Source organism: Epinephelus moara, chromosome 3, assembly GCF_006386435.1.
Source record: "Epinephelus moara isolate mb chromosome 3, YSFRI_EMoa_1.0, whole genome shotgun sequence".
NCBI lineage: Eukaryota > Metazoa > Chordata > Actinopteri > Perciformes > Serranidae > Epinephelus > Epinephelus moara.
In genome coordinates this window covers 2,560,969-2,581,507 of record NC_065508.1, presented here as the reverse complement: position 1 = coordinate 2,581,507, position 20,539 = coordinate 2,560,969, and the positions used below count along the sequence as shown (strand labels likewise).

The 20,539-nt window shown below is 41.7% G+C and overlaps 3 protein-coding genes across 9 annotated transcripts in view; 1 reads left to right on the top strand and 2 right to left on the bottom strand.

Annotated features, from left to right (window-relative positions):
* Positions 1–5,350, top strand: part of si:dkey-125i10.3 (A-kinase anchor protein 200) — a 15,384-nt gene extending 10,034 nt beyond the window's left edge. For both annotated transcript variants that reach the window (XM_050040649.1, XM_050040650.1), the window contains exons 5-10: positions 1,452–1,511; positions 1,690–1,782; positions 1,897–3,594; positions 3,706–3,768; positions 3,898–3,997; positions 4,139–5,350. In XM_050040649.1, the coding sequence (XP_049896606.1) occupies positions 1,452–1,511; positions 1,690–1,782; positions 1,897–3,594; positions 3,706–3,768; positions 3,898–3,997; positions 4,139–4,243 (2,119 nt within the window). In that variant the 3' untranslated portion in view covers positions 4,244–5,350. The remainder of the gene's footprint in view (positions 1–1,451; positions 1,512–1,689; positions 1,783–1,896; positions 3,595–3,705; positions 3,769–3,897; positions 3,998–4,138) is intronic.
* A 105-nt stretch (positions 5,351–5,455) lies between these two features.
* On the bottom strand, positions 5,456–12,131 carry plp1b (proteolipid protein 1b). 5 transcript variants are annotated; one of them, XM_050040655.1, is made up of 7 exons: positions 12,026–12,131; positions 9,794–9,980; positions 9,535–9,691; positions 9,110–9,287; positions 8,775–8,848; positions 8,030–8,095; positions 5,456–6,390 (listed from the first exon to the last, which is right to left on the bottom strand). In XM_050040655.1, the coding sequence occupies exons 1-7, from the start codon at positions 12,027–12,029 to the stop codon at positions 6,319–6,321; spliced, it is 738 nt and encodes a 245-aa protein (XP_049896612.1). In that variant the 5' UTR covers positions 12,030–12,131; the 3' UTR covers positions 5,456–6,318. The 5 variants fall into 5 exon arrangements, with proteins under 5 accessions (XP_049896612.1, XP_049896611.1, XP_049896613.1 ...); XM_050040654.1 differs by lacking the exon at positions 12,026–12,131 and adding an exon at positions 10,350–10,756; XM_050040656.1 differs by lacking the exon at positions 12,026–12,131 and adding an exon at positions 10,072–10,607.
* Positions 12,132–17,669: 5,538 nt separating this feature from the next.
* The window catches only part of nlgn3b (neuroligin 3b), an 18,996-nt gene continuing 16,126 nt past the window's right edge, over positions 17,670–20,539 (bottom strand). For both annotated transcript variants that reach the window (XM_050041273.1, XM_050041274.1), the window contains one exon: positions 17,670–19,750. In XM_050041273.1, the coding sequence (XP_049897230.1) occupies positions 18,955–19,750 (796 nt within the window). In that variant the 3' untranslated portion in view covers positions 17,670–18,954. The remainder of the gene's footprint in view (positions 19,751–20,539) is intronic.

Genomic DNA, 20,539 nt, shown 5'->3' with positions numbered 1-20,539 from the left:
TAGGTTTAAATGTACAAAAGTTTCTTCAGTATTGGGGCTACAGTTTGATGAAAGTTGTGAAGTTGTAGCACGTATGGTTGATTTGTTATGAATTTTCAAAGTTTTGAACTTTAGACGCTTGCTGTAGCGCCACCATCAGGACTATTGGCTTGAGTTTACAGCTGAGGCAATCTGGCATGGGACTGGACCTTTGTGCAAAGTTTGGTGAGTTTTCACCCATGGGAAGTATGATTTCCTTGGAAGAAGAAGAAAAAGAAGAAGAAGAAGAAGAACATGCAGCAAAACAATAGGGTCCTGGCAGGTTAGGCTGCCCGGACCCTAATAATATGTAAAAGATAAAAGTAAAACAGCGGAATGCATAGAAGCAGATAAGAAATGTGAAGGATGGGGATAAAAACCAGGGAATAGTGACAGTTAGTTGAAAGTCATGCATAGTCACAGTTAAATGTCATGCAACACATTTTACCGAATGAATATAGAGCATTTTAAGCATTTGTGTGCTTTTTCATCACCAGTTTAGAGGCACTCTTAATTTATTGCCATTGACAATATGTGATGTAAGAGGTAGACATCATGGCAACTCATTTGAATCATCACTTCCAGCCACTCAATAATAAATGAAAAGATTCTCATGCTTTACTTTGAGTGTGTACAGGTGGACTGTGACCTTACAATCTATCAAGAGTTACATCACTACTGAGATGTTTTGCTGCTGCAAGCACAATTGACTCTGGTCCAATTTTGTGCACTTCTCATCTATTACCAGCAAATGTAAAAGATGAGAGACACAAACTGGGACTGAACTGACTCATGCATGTAACTGAATCACATTCCTTGTTCAAGAAAACAGTTCCACCCCCTCGCTTCAGCACAACGTGTTTGGTGATATTTACATCGTTAATAAACATTATGTTGACATTTAAGGCTCTATTTGTCAGCTTTGCATCATCAATCAATGTAGCTGGCACTTTTTTTAAGCATTCTGCACATATTCTGTTGTCTTATATGTGAGAATTGTTGTGCTCGTCCTCCGATGCAGGTCAGACTTTTTGTGCAACATTTTTTTGTGTAGGCTATAGGCTAGATGAAGCTGTCAATTATATAAGAATGAGAAATTGAGTCTTATCCTGAAACCACCAGAAATGACATCTCATTATCCCTGCTGATAAGGTTGTTTCTGTTGACACTACTTATATTTAGTGAGAAAGGATCCATTATCTGTTGTAATATTGTACATTTACATTTTCCCTTGCAAAAAAAGATTCCATTAACCATCTCAATATGAAGCTCTTGGCTTTGATGACAACTCTGAGCTGAAGTCATATAGCTGATGAAATCTTTCATCGTTTGTGAAGCATTAGATGGATAGACATATACTGTTTTGTTTTATGCTTTAAGGTAATATATGCCAAGGTTCTTTTCAAGATGTGTTTCTTATTCTTAACCTGTAGATCACTTGATTCTCCGATGAGCCCTCCCTTCCAAAAGCTGCAATTTGCTCCATCTGAAGGGTATGTATGTGCTGCATTTTAATTGGGAAAAAAATGTGTAAATTATGAGCAACCACAATCTACTTGTTTCCACATTTTTATAATTTCAGTTAACTCTGAACATTTAGACCAAAAATATTGAACAGTAGTGCCAGATTATATTTTGCAAGTTTATTATTTTTTCTGTTTTCTGTTTTAGCAATTCATCTAATCAGGCAAATGGTGAAGTTATTCCTCCCCAAAAAGATGCTCAGCCTGAGGGGTCAACAGTGGAGACCACAGACGATGCAAAGTTAGTAAATGAGAGCTTCTCTCTACTGACTGTAACTGCTGCTGGGTGTAGGGATTTTTCTTCATATGTCTTTTTTTTTGCATAGTTGGGAATAAGTACCTCCCTCTGTTACAGGCCCCAAGCACCCAAAGAAGAACTTATCCAAAACGGCGGGACACAACCTGAGAAGTCAGACGCCAACACAACTGTTGAAAACAATCAGGAACATGCTGCAGTTGACCCGGCCAATGTAGAACACAATGACGGGGCTGCTAAGGTCTCTGCAGAGGTTCATGTTGCAGAATGTATCCAAAATGGTGATGCACAACCAGGTTCTTCAACAAGTCCTGAGACTGTGTCTCCTGTGGAGCCAGTTGAGCAACCAGTTACCAAAACAACTGCAGATGTTCCCGTGGAAGACCCTGTTGCAGAACCCTGTGCTGCAGCTGTCACAGAGGAGAATAAAGCAACCGCTGAAGTCCCTGTAGTGCCTGCAGTCGAACTGAAACCTCAAGAGGAGCCTTCAACCAAAACAGAATCAGTAGGCCTATATATAACACATTTGAAGGATACAGGAGTAGAATCTGTTCAACCTGCAGAGGTTAGCTGTGAGAAATGTCCTCCAGAGCAGGCTGGAGAAAAAATCGTTGAAGCTGTAGCTGAGGTTGTGGTGAAGTCATCGCCTGACACAGCTGATGTGGTTAGTGCAACACCAGGAAAAGAGCCTGCTCTCCAAAATGGTGTTGATGCAGTGGCTGAGGTTGCTGTGGCACCTGCAAACCCTGCTGTGGCACATGCATCAGGAGAAGAGGCTGCTCCCCAAGCCAGTGCTGAAGCTGTAGCTGAGGTTGTGGTAAAGTCATCACCTGACACGAGTGACGAGGTTAGTGCAACACCAGGAAAAGAAGCTGCTGCTCCCCTAAACAGTGGTGAAGCTGTAGCTGAGGTTGCCATGGTGCCTGAGACCCCTGATGTGACACATACAGCAGGAGAAGAGGCTGCTCCCGAAAATGGTGTTGAAGCTGTAACTGAGGTTGTGCTAAAGTCATCACCTGACACGTGTACTGAAATTAATGCAACGCCAGGAGAAGAGGCTGCTGCTCCCCCAAACAGTGGTGAAGCTGTAGCTGAAGTTACTGTGGAGTCATCACCTGAGACCCCTGTAGGTGGTGCAGCAGGAGAAGAGCCTATGTATGAAGTTATTCTGGAACCTGTCCCTGACTTTGCGGGAGAACCTGTGTCCAAATTACCCTCTCAATCTGCTACTAAAACTGCTACAGAGGGGACTTGTGAGAAAGGTCCTCCACAACAGACTGCTCAGGAAACTGTTGAAGCTGTGGGTGATGTTGCTGTGAAGTCATCACCTGAGACCCCTGCTGTAACTGGTGCAACAGAAGAAGAGGCTGCTCTCCAAGTCAGTGTGAACCCGGTCCCTGACTTGGTGGCAGATACTACCAAACCTGCTGCTGAAACTGCAGTCAAGTCTGTAGATTGTGAAGTTGAGCCTGCAGCTCCAGCAGAGCCAGTTTTTCAGACCAGAACCGAAGAGGTAGTTGAGTGTGAAGTCCAGCCTGTTGACAACACTGTTGTTGAGCAAAGTGTTGAGCCAACACCTGAGAGTGCAGCAGATCACGTGGGGGAGTTGGATGCTGTTAAACCAGTAACAGATGCTGAAGCTGTTCCGGATAAATTCTCTGACAGACCCATTGAACTGTCCGAAGCATTAAATGGGGAACTACCAAAAACCGAAGCTGCTCCTCTGCCTCTGAAAGATCCAGATCAATCTCACACTGAAGAGACCAAGCTGAACCAACACTCTGATGGTACCAACACGTGAGTAAGCTCTTATAAAAAGGAAACACTTCTATTTTACTGTTTTCCACGTTCACGTTTTCACTTGTGCAATAAAATGATTCTTACTGTTTGATAATGACTATTTTGCAGCTCTGAGATGTTTCAAAAGCCCAGGACGATGCTGCAATACTCACCAAGTCTATTCAAGACCAGGTAATGTCTCACAATTTAGAAGATTCAAACACTATGTAAGTCATGCAAAGACAGAACTCAAAGTCAGCAGCAACACAAAGGTTAACATTGGTGATAATCTTTTTTATTAACACTTTCTCTCTACTGCAGGTGTACCAAAGTGTGTTCAATCTGTCTCAAAACATTTGATGGGAATATCAAGCTCCACCTCAGTGACCCCGCGGTGACCTGCCACCCAGAATGCCTAAAGGTTTGTTGTGCCAGTTCAGGAACATACTGTGCATTCTCTCTATCTGTGGTTATATATATATATATATATATATATATATATATATATTGACTGACAGGCTCTTGTCATTGCATGATGTTAATACTGAGTATGTTTTTGCAGTGTGGTGTGTGCAACAGGGTCCTGGGAGATTTGCTGACCCCTATGTTCTTGCATGGCCAAGTGGTCAAATGTGGCACCTGCTTTGCAGCAGCTCTCAGTGCCTGAAGCCTAACCGGGACAAAGACGTCGCTGGAGAGGACTCAAAGCATACTGTAATTAATGTGTTGTTTTGACTGTTGCCTTAAAGGAGCTCTGTAAGATATTTAGAGCTTATTTATACTTCAGTGGTTGTTTCACACAGTTCTCAACATGGAGGTGGCTGAGCTGGTGGCTAGTAGCTAACAGTTCTAGTTCTGACAGAGCTAACAGTGGTAACCGGTGGCGGGGGTACCAGCCTCCGTAACAATGTGGTCCCAGAATCAGCAATGACCACCATATGAGCGGCAGTGATTAGCTAGTCAGTGGGATACACACACAAGTCTCACATGCACTAACATGCACGCATGGCCAGACCGTCTACCACAGTGAAATTATATAAAGATGGACGAGACTTCTCCAGTATTCTCAATGTACAAAAATGAAGCCAAAATGTTCTGGATATGGGCGCAGCCATCTTGTGTTAATGATGTCATTTGGAGCCAAAGTCAGCATAGTTGTGATTGGTGGGTGGAGTCATGGCATTGCCCATGCACCCTCCTTATCCAATCCCGAGCAGCGGCATTGCTCTTGAGTACACACAGCTGCTAATCATGACGTCACACCCCCTGTTTAGAGCATCAAATAACTATTTAAAACCAAACTTCTGAGGTAAATGAACACTTGAACATACATAGGCACGATAAGATCCACCTAAAATGACAGAAACCAACTTTTGGATTTTTTTTTTTGACATTTATTTTGATGTTTTAGTGTGCCCAATGTCCCATCTCCTAACATAGAGGGGGTGGGGCTTATGACCTAAACTGCAGCCAGCCACCAGGGGGCGATCAAGATGTTTTGGCTTCACTTTTGGGGAGCTGTCATGCTTACTATCTTTATAGTCTATGGTCACACAACAGAGAACAGAGAAGCTCAGATTACAGTGCACACAGAGGTAGCGTGACTTCCCTCTCTTCTCAAGATACCATTACTTTACATAGTAAATATTTGTTTGCTACTATATCAATACTGCAAATATCAGATAGAGCTCCTTTAACTCTGTATTGTTTTTTTTTTTTTTAGTGTAATATCAGGATTAAGAATTATGTTATGAAAATGTCTGGCAGCATATGATTTGTGGTAGTAATTGCAAAGATGCATAAATGAAATATAACTGACATGTAAGATTTTTATTGCAACATGCTGTATATGGTTAAAATAAAGTCACAAATTACTCCCTCAGATTTAAGTGGTTTAATCAGCCTTAATTAAAAATGAGCACACAAAACAACCCAGCTCAGTAAGTAGCAGGGCTACACATCAAACATGAGTCACCTGGAGGCACGTTATTGAAGCATCAACACCTCAGTAACATAAAAACAGCTTATTTTAAGCAGTAACCCAAAAACATCCAGAAAAATGGATACATGTCTTTGTTTCCCTCCTACACAGTGGCATTTAAACGAAGCAAGAATGCATTATGAGCGAATGCAAAGTACATGTACTGTAAGTGGAAGCACAATGGGAGATGGGGGGGGTACACGTAACCCATGCAGAGAACTTTGGTACATTCAGCCTCCCTTGATTTAGTTCACACAATGTTGCTACACAAGATGTTGATAATGAGGCAGCAGCAAAATCATATTCAGAACCAATATATGCATCAGTAAACACTGAGCGGACTGCATGCAGTTATGATAATAGAGGCGAGCTGTCATCGCTCTTAATTATTCATGAGACATCATACATCACAATCTGAAAACAGCATCAGCACCAATGAAGCTTCGGAAAAAGAATAAAATGAGAGATGCAACCTGGGAGAGGAAATGAACAACAAAGCTAAGAGAATCATTTGAGAGGAGGATTTGGGGAGGAGGCCGGAGTGTGCTGCTGGATGTGAATAATCTTCATCTCTCTGTCTGTTGTTCATACAAAACAGTGATGAGAAACATTTGTCTGTTATTGGACATGTCTAAAGAAAAACTATAGCAGGTGATCCAGGTTTGGAAGTCGCTGTTTCCCAGAGGATGAATGGAAGTCAAGTGTTGACTTGTCCATCTCGTAGCCAGAGGATAGGGATGACTGGGACGGGGGTGTTTCACTTAGCGGACCCCCTTCCTGCCCAGGAACCGTAAGACTGCGTAGTTGTAGGTGGTCGCAGCCAGATACAGAAACTGCAAAGAAAGACATTGGCATGGAGGTGGGAAGAAAAGAATGGAAAAAAGTGAAAAAATGTATTTGGATTTGAACATAATATGTGCGGGGATAATAATAAACAGCATAGGCAAACACACTACAAGGGTTTGAGTCATTTTTTAAAGGGTCAGTTCACCCAAATTACAAGAAAACACATTTTCTTACTAACCTCAAGTGGTATCTAATCATGCAGATAGTTTTAGTTTGGAGTTTTCCAGTGTTTGAAAAAATATATGAGTGAGATTTCTGCTATAGCCAAGTACAAACACGGTGACTGGAATTTTGTTTGCGATGTGCAGAGCATTGAAAACTGACTCTGGCTGGTGTCCCTGTTACTCTGGATAATCCACATACTGGGTGGAACTATTTCAAACCATTCATAGCGAGGCCTGAAAAGAGATATTGCTGCTAAAATTCATTTTTCAGCGCTTTTACTACCACCATTTTTTGTGGACATTTATCATCAGCGTTGATAATTAATGTAGTCAATTGACATAAGTAATTCCTCAGCTTGTGCTTTATTAATTTTTGGACCCATATGCTATCAGTCTGCTGATGATAAGCCTCTGGGGGCAGCAGCCAAAATTTCCGGAGATCTGGTGTAGCCAGTTGATATCTGGGCCAAGACTTCCTCTCCTGTATGCTGGTCATTTCGGTCAATCTCTATGTCCAGATATCGCCAAATGAATGCAGGTATATTCATTAAAAAAAAGAGAAAAAAAGAAAAAAGCTAATATAAAGCTAAATCGTTGTGAGATGACAGCAGATGGGTTCCAAGACCAATGCATCCCGCCTCTCCATATGGACTTTATATCAGCAGCTTAAACGTGATTAGTCAATACTAATGGGACTACAAAGAGACACCAGAACAAATTTGATAAGAAAATTTTGTCCCATTGCCTTCAAATTCTGCATACATAAGCAGATATCTGTTAATAGAGAGCAGTGCTATACTGACCTGCCATGCTAGCAGTGCTTACGTGTACCAGTATGCAATGCACGTTGCTTTGTCATCTGTCCAATGCACTTCTTCAGCCCTTTACTTTGGCTCTGATATATATGGCGGAATTTTCCAGTCAGCCAAAACACTATAAAATGTGTCCTTGACCATAACACCCTGCGTACTCATGCTTTGGCGTGCCATTTTTGAAGAGTGAAGAGTGAAGAGAACAAGAAAGTTCTGTTTTTGAGCAACATCTCAAGTATGCCGCGGCTACCAGGAGGCGGAGATTAGCCTGTAGTTCAGTCTTGCCTCCAACATCACTGTGACATCATATGACAGCACTGAATGCAGGAGGAACACTAGATTTTGCAACTGTGAACTTTCTTGGTCGATATGACATGCACTGAGAAATGTCGTATCGACTACATATCCTAAAGGTGGTGAATTTTCTTATAACTTCCATTGTATCGGGGTGGCAGCACTAATGCAACGGACAGATTTCTCAAAACCTAACCAAATAACGCCAAAACTATCTGCATGGCTACAACTAAACATATCTTTTTGTTGGCTAATTTTGAATGGACCCTGGATGAACCCTTTATATGCTTTATATATCTAGTAGTATTTACAAGAGCAAGCATAAATGAATACAAATTATCAAAACAATTGCTCACCAGTGCTAAGAGAGTGACCCCTGCACCAGCGAATGCAGCTATGTACAGGTCGTAGGTGACGTAGAACTGTAAGACATATCAAACACAGGTCAGTTTAGTATAGATGCAGAGAACCAGACCAGTCCCTTGGATGTTTGTGTCATTTCATTACATAAAAATGTTGCTTGCACACCCAGTGGCACTACCAAGGGGTGGCCAAGGGGCCCACAGCCACCATGATACATTCACTACCTACCCCCGACCCTCTTGTGAAAATAATGGAAAATTATTTGAGGCCTCTGTGTGGTGTTTTTTCCTTTCAATAAATGCTCACATTAAAATGGCTTATATGTATTTTTTTTTTATAAAAACACAACCAGCCTGTAAACTGTATACTGCAATATATATCCAAAGACATGAAACTTTAAAACAGGGTGGTTGTGGACCTCAGAATGCACTGGTAATGGTCTATGTACATCAGATAGTAACATAACTGTAACATAAAAGTATGCGACTCCTTATCTCTCATATTGATATAGTACAAGAGCATAATAGCGTTCCTGCAATTAGGGTATGTTTTTTGGTTTTGGTGTGTCATCAGTGGCTCCATCTGGCCACACCTATGAAAATTTTCTGGGGGCGTCAGTGCCATCTATTAGTAGTTCAGAGTAGATTTAACATTGATTCTGTACACTGGTTTTAACATGAGGATGCTGACATGACATACTGAACTGTGAGAAATGGAATATTGGATTTCGCTACTCACTTCACTGGTTTTGCAAATAGATGCCAAGGTCATTCCACAAGCCTTGCCTGGCATTGCATTCCAAGGAAGCAGACCTTAAATGAAGACATGACGTAAGTGAGGCATCCCTTACCATTGCTGAATCATGATGAGATATGTCGCATTTGCTTTCATACAGCATATCAGGGACACAGCAGCTAAGAAATTAAGATAACAGTGCACTTATCTTCATTATTTCATAACTAATTCAACAAGCTTTTTGCCTCCACCTCCTGATGATTAATTCATTGCTTTCACGGACGCATTAACATTCCCATCAGGTGGACATGCGGTCAGTCATTATAAGAACAACGCACCATACTGCCTGGCGTCCATGCAAATCCAGCCGTGTTGATTAATGCTGGGGGTTGTTTCAGCCAGGATGTTGATGTTGTGGCAGGTCTGCTCCATGTTGAACAAGAAGAAGACTGGGATAGCAGTGAAGGCAAACACCGCCAGCCAGATGAAGGCCAAGATGTACGTCACTATGATGAACTGTTGAAATAAAAAGTGCAATGTGTAAGGTCACAGAGATGTGGCACAGGTAGCCCAGGTTTCACTGTGATAAATGTGGTGTCATTAAATCAGCTTTCAACCGTAATTCATAGTTCTGAATAGTCAACTGCAGAAACAAAGAACATTTTATTAATCTTAGGAGCGAAAACAAACCAGCATTCAGCATCTTAACAATGACCTGATGTCATATTGCCCTTCCCCTTCCCTCCCTCCTCCCTGTTCTCACCGTCAGGCTGAGGCAGCGGCCACATTGGGTGCTCCTGAATTCACCAAAGGTCTGCTTCACAGCGCTCGTGGTGTAGAAACCCTCAGCCAGCAGCAGGATACCATAGAGGAAGAAAAATGATGCCAGGCCATAGATCACGTACTGGAAGTATTTGATACTGGGATGGTCGCAGAGACAGAAGTCAGGTCAAACAGTAAATCAAACGATTCTGCAGAGGTCAGAGGTCACAATTTTGAGAATTAATTGATGCATCACTCACAAGGAGGCCATGACCACAAAGTCTTGAACGTTGCGGGCGAAGTAAGTCTCGACGAGGACTTCGGTCTGGGACAACGCTTCATGCCCACAGCCACAAAATAATGCCATGCCAGCATAGCACAGCAGGGTGGCCACCAGGGATGGGTAGGGCACTGCCCCAATGCACCGGATACAGCAATCATAACAACCTGAGGGGGCATAATATATCAGCACACAGGCGGCACACACCGCACATATAACAAAACAACACATCTACGCCACGGTGGGGAACTCTTTTACCCTGTGGGGGGGCTATGAAAAAGGCCTCGCTCTGTCTGCAAATCCATGAGCATACACCAAACCCCACCAACAGGCAAAGAAAGCAACAGAAAAAAAAATTAGTGACAAACAAGAGTTCAAGCAGCGATTCCCAATAAAGCGTCCAAACAAAAGCAGTCACCACTGACTTCACGACAATCTCATGCACTTCTTCCAGTGTAAGCTGCGCTGTTGAAGCAGGTAGCAAATATCCACAGTGTTAATAAATGCATTGGCAGAAATGGGATAGAGGAAAGCACCTAAGGCTTTGCAAAGCCAAGGCTGCCTGACCGGAAACATTTGCTGCTTCTGATCCTGTACTCCACAACAAGAGAGATCCCAATGCCAACCAGTGATGTACAGTGCTGCCTACAAGCTATTGCTACAGTAAAATAAGCCTCAGCGCTGACTTCATCTGTATGTGAAAGCTCCTCTGCTGGTACCAACACCTCACAGCTCAGCCTCTACTAACTCTGGTCCTGCCCTCTCTCTCCAGCAGTCACAGGCGTCACCAGGCGTGTGAGAGATGCTCGTGAAGCTTCAGGGCCCTGAAGAAAGAGCTTCTCTTTGTGGCTGCAGATACAATATCCATTGTATTTGCCATGATCAGGGAAGAACAAAGGGCAGCGATGTCAAACAAACAAAGAGTGCCACAATACACACACAGTAGTATATGGTGGCAGGGGGGTCGCCAGAACCGTCTCTACACCACAGGCAATGTCACTACTCAGGCCATCCTCCCTCAACAGCTGGCTGAGACTGGTACCACGGTACTGAGTGTCAATGCTGGCGGGGGCTGGGTTCAAGTGTTCAGAGAGTGGGTAGAAGCATAATGAATGAGAGGGGCAATTTGAATATCTCAACAACAACAACCCCACTCAAAATTTATTGCTACACATTTTGAAACCCTTAGGTGCCCATTGCCTAAATTGTCTCAGCACGATGAAACATTCTGATAATTTAAGGTTGAGGTTAAATAGGAACACACGGACAAACATTAGCCTGAGACAAAACAGCCAGCCCCCCCTCTTGCCAGTTTCACAAATTATTGGATTTTAGTTGGAAGGAACAGAGGCTGTGAGTTCAACAAACTGCTCCTAAAGTATAAATAGTAACAGCAGGGAGACTGCTAGAGTCCCAAAAATGATAGTGCCTGCAGACGCCCACGCTTCAGCTGTGCCCTGCTGCAACAGTGGTTACAGTGACAAAGTGATACAGGCCATCATAGCCTTTATTCACATTCAGTGCAAAAGGCAGAAATGCATTTTTTACAGTAGAAGCAAGATGATTAGTCAGGACTAAAAAGCTGTTAAAAAAAGGTGTGAAAGCACATGCACAAGTTGTTTCTAAGTGATAAAAAATGGTTAGCAGAGGTTGTTTGGGTCCACAGCTCTCATGAAAATGTGCTAATTTACACCCGTGACACATGTGGGAGTATCTGACCTCTTTCACATGAGTGACCTGGCATGGCCTTGGCATGATGAGAGTCAATGCCCATCTCTGTCAGCCACTCTGATTCCAGTCTTGTTTATGGTTAAAAGGGGTTAGAAGAGGTAAAGAGGAGTTCTCTCTCTTTTCAGCAGAGAGAGAACTCCTCTTTAGGAGAGGTAAAGAGGAGTTCTCTCTCTGTTGAAAAGAGGGTAATCCTGGCTGAGCCTGTGTGCTGTTTACTTTTTAGTCTTTGGAAATCATCATCAAATTATATATTAGGGATCAATAACAAAGGCTTAATGTGTAATCCATAAGTGGATATAAAAAGAAAATTAACAAATGAAAACACAGGATCAATTTGCAGCAAATCCTGCCTACAGGACAACATGATGTCTAAGGGCAGAAAGGATATATTAAAGGCAACATTAGTGAGTTATTGAAATCCACATTTTCAAATCACATTAATAATAGATGATAAGAGTTATTAAAGATTCTGTGCACTCACCCATGTCCAGAAAGAAGTGCAGGGGTTATTGAAGTTTTGCTGGGTGGCTTTGTGACTGTGATATGAGGATATGAGAAGTTATTCCCCGCCACTCCTATATGAATCTGACTCGCGCTTTTGTCTCATCAACAATAGATAGACCACATCTCCCCGAGTCACATCTTAAAGTCACAAAGTCCCATTTCAGCTGCCAGTCATTATTTATGGAGCCATGGGTTCAGAATTGGGGACAGCGAGTGGGTTAGAAATTCTAATATGAGTTTTTTTCTTGGTATTTGGTGATATTTACTGTATTTTAGCTGCTGTGACTCATATTTGTGGCTTCCTCTCATTTCAGTAAAATATGTGGGTAATTTAAGATAAGATGGGTAAGATGGGAGTTTTTGCATGCACTCCACAAAGATTAAATCAGTTTATACACTTTGGCCAGTCTATAATATCTATATTTCACTGTTTCCCTTAACTTAATATGCATAATGCAAATGAACTAACACAAGTATCTAGAGATTTTTCACATGTTTTTGCCTCAGAGTTGTTGAATTATTGTGCACATTCTTTTGTGGGGTGCATTTCATCAACTTCCACTAGTTCCTTTGTTCATCGTCAACATGCATGTGTTGTCTGTCTGCACACACACATGCTCCATGTCAGCAAGACACAATTAACAGGGTCCTCAGAGCAGCGTCCTCAGAAACACACCGAGATAAGAGGTACGCACAGACAAAAGAGCGAAATAAATCGAAATGCCAGTGACTGACATCGATGAAGTTGACTAACAAGGGTGACATTGACGGTCGGGTCCAGCTGCTGCCCTCCTTCCCTCCCTCCCTCATGTTTGACCCAGTTGATGTCAAAGCTGGGTTCAGTACAAAGAAGCCAGTGTGGAGCAGGAGAAAACACCATGCTATCTTTTTTTTTTTTTTTGGAGAAGCCCCTCATCCTATTTTTGCTTCCCATTTGAAGCACATGACATATAACTGCATGTTGTAAACAGACACTAATAATCACTTCATTCTCTTACCTTATATGAGATTTAAATGAAATGTTATCAATACTTGTAACACAGTTTACTCTGTTACGTAACATCATTAGCTAAGGGAAATAACCACATAACCATCATGTGGTCCCCTCTAAGATCAGCACATTTGAGAGCTGTTGTTAAACATAAATTCACTCCTCTTAATATGGTGCATTCACAAAACAATAGCCTTGTGGATTGGTAAATTGCTGGATTTGAGTTTACAGTCTGTAGCCCTTTGTCTCTTAAAAACCCAGAGCAATATAGCATCAAGTAATTACAGTAGCATGTAGAAGGGATTAATGACAACAGAAAGTGAGAGAGCGGAGAGGAACGATGCCTTTGAAATCTCGGAGAAAACCATGCAGCGAGAGAGAAGGGGAAAAAAGAGACGAGGAGCATTAATTAACCTCAGTGCTGTATGTGAGAGTGTAGAATGGTTGTCAGCTTTACTTGTGAGATGTGAATTAGCAATAATGTTGACAATCAAAGGCCAGGATTAGGTAGGAGGACAAGTTTTAGAGGCTTGCTGGCTTTGGTGACACGAAGAGAGCAATTCATTCATTTATGAATAAACTCCATTCCACAAAAGCTGATGCAGATGGTGGCCGGGGATGCGAGCAGCTCAGATGATGAATTATTGGGTAACGCTTAATAAGAGCGCCTAACAGTTATTAGTTAATGCATGAACTGATTTTGAACTAGCGCATTACTCTCTGAGCTTTCAAGTAAGTTGCAAATGCTATTAGGATGCATATATCAATATATGTTTTGCATAATCACATAAAAAATGATACCTGTATTATAATCAGCACCATGGACAGCAGTGACTACACAGTTAGTGTACAATAAATCAATGTATGGGACTGTGAATGCAGTATGTCTATGTGATGTTGCACAGTGCTCTGTCTTTGAGTCATTTTTATAATTGTTTGCCATGTGATAGATACACTCGCCAATATTTACGCACTGGAAGTGGTAATATGCATGTGTTTATACAGGGGCGGAGGGAGGCCCTGTAAAAATATTTGCACCACCTTCAATCCCTGTTATGGTAATGTGTGTTATCTTGTGACAAAACGAACAAACAGGCATCAAACAAACAAACAAACAAGCACTTGGAGGACAAAAACACGTCAGGCTCAGTCAGAAGTGAATTCGGTGGAGATGACCTCCCACGGTGGGTACCTAAATTATTTGTTTTACCGCATGATGAAGTAAAGGGAGGACTGAGCTGTTCTCCAACAGGGTGTTTATTTGCTCGCGTGTTTGATTGTCTTTCATGATAATCTCAGACTCTGCTGGCTGCCTGTTTGAAGCCCGGGGACATGGCAACCAGGCGCTGTGTGTTCCAACATTTTTAAAGATTTAGCCTAAAACTGCAGGAGGAGCAGAGCAACAGCAGTGAGAGGCACAAGTGGAACATTAAGGAAAGATGGAAGAAAAGGACTGTGGTGTTGCTGGAGGTAGATAAACATAAAATTGTAAGTGATGAGCATATTGGCAGAGACACTCAGTGGGGTTTGGATAGTCTAGTCATTCTCTGAGAGCCTTAAAGTGAGACTGTATAACTCTTATAACAACTGTGACCACAGTGACAACTATACAGTAATGACAGATGGTAAAACATAGTTGCCTGGTATCAGACAGAACTGTCAACTTGTGACACACACACATTTCCATCTTCAGTCTGATGTTGAGACATATTTAACTGCAGACACGCTCTGTTTGTAGCATACACGACACCCCCCTACAAACCGTGCCCACCAGTAGTACAACACAAACCCACCACCACATCTATCTGAACCTTGATACACTACACTGTGGTGATAAATGAGACACAAAGACATGATTCACTTTATAAGTAATGACATGTAACCCTTCCCATCACCCCTATCATGACCTTAACCGCCTCGCTTTTAACGTAATACTTAATAGCTAACGTTGGTTTAATTGCTAACTTAGCATTAGCATAAGTAATGACATGTAGCTTTTCCATTACCATTACCCTAACCTTAACCGCCTTTCTTTTAACATAATACTTTATAGCTAACGTTGGTTTAATTGCTAACTTAGCATTAGCATATTGTAATGTAGCTTTTCCATTACCATTACCCTAACCTTAACTGCCTTTCTTTTAACATAATACTTCATAGCTAACATTGGTTTAATTGCTAACTTAGCATTAGCATAAGTAATGACATGTAGCTTTTCCATTACCATTACCCTAACCTTAACCGCCTCTCTTTTCACATAATACTTCATAGCTAACATTGGTTTAATTGCTAACTTAGCATTAGCATATTGTAATGTAGCTTTTCCATTACCATTACCCTAACCTTAACTGCCTCTCTTTTAACATAATACTTCATAGCTAACATTGGTTTAATTGCTAACTTAGCATTAGCATAAGTAATGACATGTAGCTTTTCCATTACCATTGCCCTAACCTTAACTGCCTCTCTTTTAACATAATACTTCATAGCTAACATTGGTTTAATTGCTAACTTAGCATTAGCATAAGTAATGACATGTAGCTTTTCCATTGCCATTACCCTAACCTTAACTGCCTCTCTTTTAACATAATACTTCATAGCTAACATTTGTTAATCGCTAACTTAGCATTAGCATAACAGGATATAGCCTTCCATTTTATGTTACCCTCACATTAACCACCTCTCTTTTAATGTAATACTTAATAACTACCTCATCACTAACTTATTACGAGCATAAGTAATGAGGTGTAGCCTTCGTATTACCCTTACCCTAATTTTAACTGCCTCTCTTTTTGTGTAATACTTCATAGCTAGCTAATTGCTAACTTAGCAATTGTATTGGGACCAAGCAGCGAAGGGGGCTGATCGCGGACTGACATGTAGGCTAGGTATGGTGGGTGAGTCCTGTAGCTACAGGGTGGGTCACGTAGCTGCTCCAGCTGCAGTTATACCTTCTCACTGACGTCCACACAAATCGATTTCTGGGGGAGAGGGGAATTTGAAATGTCAAATTTTGAACGTCATTTAAAATCCAAACTTTTGGGTAGCCATGCCAAGATATTGGTTCATCTGGGATTTTAAGAGTGTAGTAAAGCAAAGTAAAAACAAATTTCAATTTTAAGCTATATTGAGTAGACATGCTGATTCAGAACAGCCTCGGTGGCAGCCTCGGTTTCCATTGTTGTTATTACTCCCAATTGACAATGGCACACCGCTTGACAATGCTTGACCAGGGCCCGGTACTAAAGGATTATATGAAATCAGGATTAAACAAATAACGCGATAATGGGATAAAAAAATGAGAATTATCAGCCCAGTTTACACATGAAAAAAATGTCATTTGATTATAGTTTCATTGACAAGCATTACTTGATTGCATTATCATCACCACGTCTCTAAAATGTTTCAACATTTTCAGTAAGTTTTTTCTTGCATTTCAAGAGCAAAGTCCTCCATGTGGCTTTGATTCAAAAACAGTCGCAATAAAAATGTACAGAAAAGTAACAACATCCCATGTTGTAGAATACAAAGAATGCATATACTGTTTTCATATCGGATAATTTGATCCAACCAACAACTACTTTTATTGCTGCATCATTTTTTTTAGTATAAGGTGAAATATATGTAATGTCTGATTTTGAAGCAGCCTGATCTAAAAGGATTCAGATTACATTTTTTTTTCAATCCAGTGGATTGTGTTGCTAATTACAAAAATTGCCTTGCAGTTTGGATTCCATAATTAACTACATTTCAAAGTAATCTGATTCAACCCTGTAATGACAACAGTTCCCGCCTGTGGTGCCTATTGGCCAATTGTTAGTCTGCCTGCGGTGCTCAATGGATCTGTTCATACCAGACAAAGTAACTCTGTGGTAGTGAAACCCTTAAAATATGGAAGTGACTAAAGTTTTATTTGATTGATTATGTATTATATCTTTTTTTTTTTTTTTCCAAAAGTTACAGTCTCACTTTAACCCTGACCCTAAACTAATCCTGGCTCAACTCCACATTAATCTCAAAATCAACCTCATTCTGTTTATGATATTAAAAGAATACTCTGATCATTTAGCATTGCTTTCCTTTACCACTGTCAGAATCTAAATTCATGCAGCAGAGCCATCTTTTTTATTCCATGCAGGATTATTTTGTCTCAAAACCTCTTGCCATCATTACCCACAATGCCACTTGACGGCAGAGTGATCAGTCAAATATTCGGGTGCGCTAGTAGCAGCTAATGTAGCCTCGAGCCAGCAGCCTCTAGCAGAGATGGGTAGCGAGCTGCAGAGGTCTGGTTAACTTGCTTCTTTCAAACTCCAAACCCCCAGATTACTTTTTCATTTTCAAGCTTGTCTTCAGTTCAGATTTATAAGGTTTTCTTGTCAGCTCCCTCTGGAGCCACAAACTTCTTGATGCAACTTTTTTCACAAATGCAGTAGTACTCTCCATGACCTGTAAACAGACTTTGATGTTTAATTCTCATGCATTAGCATACACGAAAGGCACAAACTGGGGCTAATTTAACCTCAACTCTAGGTTAACACAGACACTGTAAAGCTTTTGACATTTCACACAATTATGAGCATCCCTTTTAACTCTGTAGACTTTTAAGGACACATTATCATCCCAACTTTTGACAAGACTCATCTTTAGTTCCAAAAATCTTTTAATAGTGTCTCATTTAGATTAAACAACATTATGATAGGTTCAAAGAAATCAAATCTCAAAGCTTGATGTCCATCATGTCCATTCAGTAAAGAGTGACCCCTGGATATATCTCGGTACACACGGGGTCCAAACCACCTGGAGTAGGAGCAATAATCTGTAAGTCTCATGAAACTCCTTTTTAAATGTGAATAATTGAGTTGGTATACATACAATTACAATGTAATTACAGTTATCTTTCTGAAGACCTTACAGTATTCATAAACAAACGACAAATAAAATGTTGGTCTAAGTTTATTCTGTACAAAGAAGCCAAGCCAAAAGAACCATGAGTTGGTTGGAGTAGGAAAACACATTTTAAGCAAGTTTCTTTTTATAGTAAAGCAGAAGTTATATTCCTACAATGTATTTAAGCAAAATTGTTGACACGTGAAACAAAAATATAGCAAGGTTACTCAAATAGACTACAATAGATTACACAACACTACATATGCAAAACCGAATGGTTAATTCCAAACAATGCCTAATTTACATTTTTGTTGCGCACTTCTCAGCACATACCCACACACTCGTACCCAATCACACACACCCACACAGCAGTGCTATATTTTGCACTACTAGATAGAAATATTTTGGATAAACTGGACATTATTACCACGTGTGACCAGTAAAATTTCAATCCATTGTTGTTATGATACCACAGTAATTCCTTATGTGAGCGAGTTACAAGGCATTTTAAAGTAATTACAGTAAAAATACATTTTCATAATAAGCAATGTACCATGAGAAATATGTATAAAATAGCTTGATAATAATAATAATCATAATAATAATACTGCTTTTCAGCTTTTCCCCAGATCTCATCTCTGTCCACCACGAGTTGTAATGTCACTTCGTTCCACGAGATCAAAATAGATATCACAGAGTAAGAAAAAGCTTCCCATACAAATCCAACTGTATAAACATTATACTAAGTTCTTGCTAGGTAAAGTTCCAAAAAAGCCAAAGTGGAAAATGAAATGCACTTTTTCTTTTTGCCTGCTTTTGAAAATGATTATTATAAAATGACTCTGCAGTTAGACTTCCTATTATGAGAGAGCAAAGGCAGGATGTTGGCGGTTGTACACCTTTGGAAAAGACAGAACGAACATATTCAATCCTATTTTACCTACACATCCTAAATACAGCTTTACATTTCCATGTTTTATGTACGTCTCGGCTCTCCTTCCCATCTCCTCTCATCTCCTGCCAGGTTATACCCGAGTGGTAGAGTGGGTGCTGGGCAGGCCTGCAGAGCTGTAACCAGCAGGGAAGGTGCTGTACGGACTCATGTTGGAGAGGCCCATCAGGGAGTTGGGAATCATGGTGATGTTGTTGGGGGTCATCAGTGGGATGTCGTCAGGGGAGCGGCGCTGGCTCAGGGAGTAGTCCAAGGTGGGCGAGACGTGGAGAGGATTGTGAAGGGCTTCACACTGGTTCCTTGGCTGGGACAGGGTCTCGTCTATAGTGTTGGTGTGGCTCACGTTGTTGCCTTTGCTGTCACGCTGGGGACTGGGCTGCTGGGACGTGTCCTGCCGACTGCGTTTGTCCTTGCGGTAGTACAGAGCAGCGAAGGCCAGGACGTTGAGGAAGAGCAGTGATGCCCCTACAGCAATGGTGACGCTGAGCTCTGTGGAGTAATCTCTTGGGTTTGGCATGATCAGAGGGCCCATCTCCCTCCCACCTTCGCCGTCGTTGTGGGCAGTGGATACAGGAGGCCTGCCGGTGCTGCCTGACCTCTTACCGTTGGACTGGGTGGGATCCAGCGGAGTGACCTTGGTGGTGGTGGAGGAGTAATGGAACATGTCATGGAGGTTGTAGAGATGGGGCACCAGGTGTTTCCAGAAGGCCACCTTGGTGGCACGGTAGTGATCACGGATACGAGGCTTCAGGCCAATGTGTAGGTACAGCTGGTCATAGGGGTCGTACTTGGACCAGGCCACCTCCTCAAAGCGGTTGGCCTTGGTGTGGATGAACTTGGTGTCCTGTGGCACTGGTTTGTTGGGATCCCTGCAGACACATGATGGAGATAAACTTGAGTCATGAGAATAAATTAGTAGAGTGCTCATTCAAAACATCCTTGGTCTTTGGTATTACTGCCTGCAACTTTCTCGAGAACTGCTCAACCAAACAACTTCACACTCAACACTGCGCTTCTGTGGGTCCTGAACACTACACTTACCATGACAAAGTTGCGTCCCTAGCAATGCCAGAGTACTGGCGACATTTGGGTGCAAAACTTGCGTTTCCATTTTATGGCTTCACTGAAGTAAAAGCCAGGCTATCTACAGGAGCAAAAGAGTTCATTCCAAAAGTTACATCGCTGATGCTTGAAACGCTTGAGTTTGTCACAACGTAGCATAGGCTGACCAAACGTCCTCTTTTGCCCGGACATGTCCACTTTTCACGACCTGTCCGGGGCGTCCGGGGGGTGTTTATAAATCGATGATAATGGTTTTCCTTGTGTGTGTGTGTGTGTCTGTGTGTGTTAGAGTGCAGCATGGGCTGCATATTTCTGTCCGAACCCGACAATCATTCTATTTTGTTATGTCCGAAACCGAACTGAGCGTTTGTGTCACACAGTTGTTATGGTTACAAGCTATTTAACAGGCCGGGCGTGCGCCGTGGGTGCTCCGCGGAGAGGGAGACCTCCGTGTTTGACACGGGAGCGGGTGGCGGGAGGTCCGAGGCTTCCAGCGAGGGGAGATGGAGAAATATAACAAAATAAGATAAAATAGGAAAACCTGTCTCCCTCTTTTATTTTATTTTCAGCGTTTAATCAAGGCGGAGGCGGGCGGC

Coding starts and splice junctions, on each gene's coding strand:
- plp1b (XM_050040653.1), bottom strand. CDS start 10,044: ATGTGTTGTTTTGTTATATGTGCGGTGTGTGCCGCCTGTGTGCTGATA. Junction 9,692..9,793: donor TTTGTGGTCATGGCCTCCTT/GTGAGTGATGCA, acceptor CGACCATCCCAG/TATCAAATACTTCCAGTACG. Junction 8,096..8,774: donor CTATTTGCAAAACCAGTGAA/GTGAGTAGCGAA, acceptor TATGTCTTACAG/TTCTACGTCACCTACGACCT.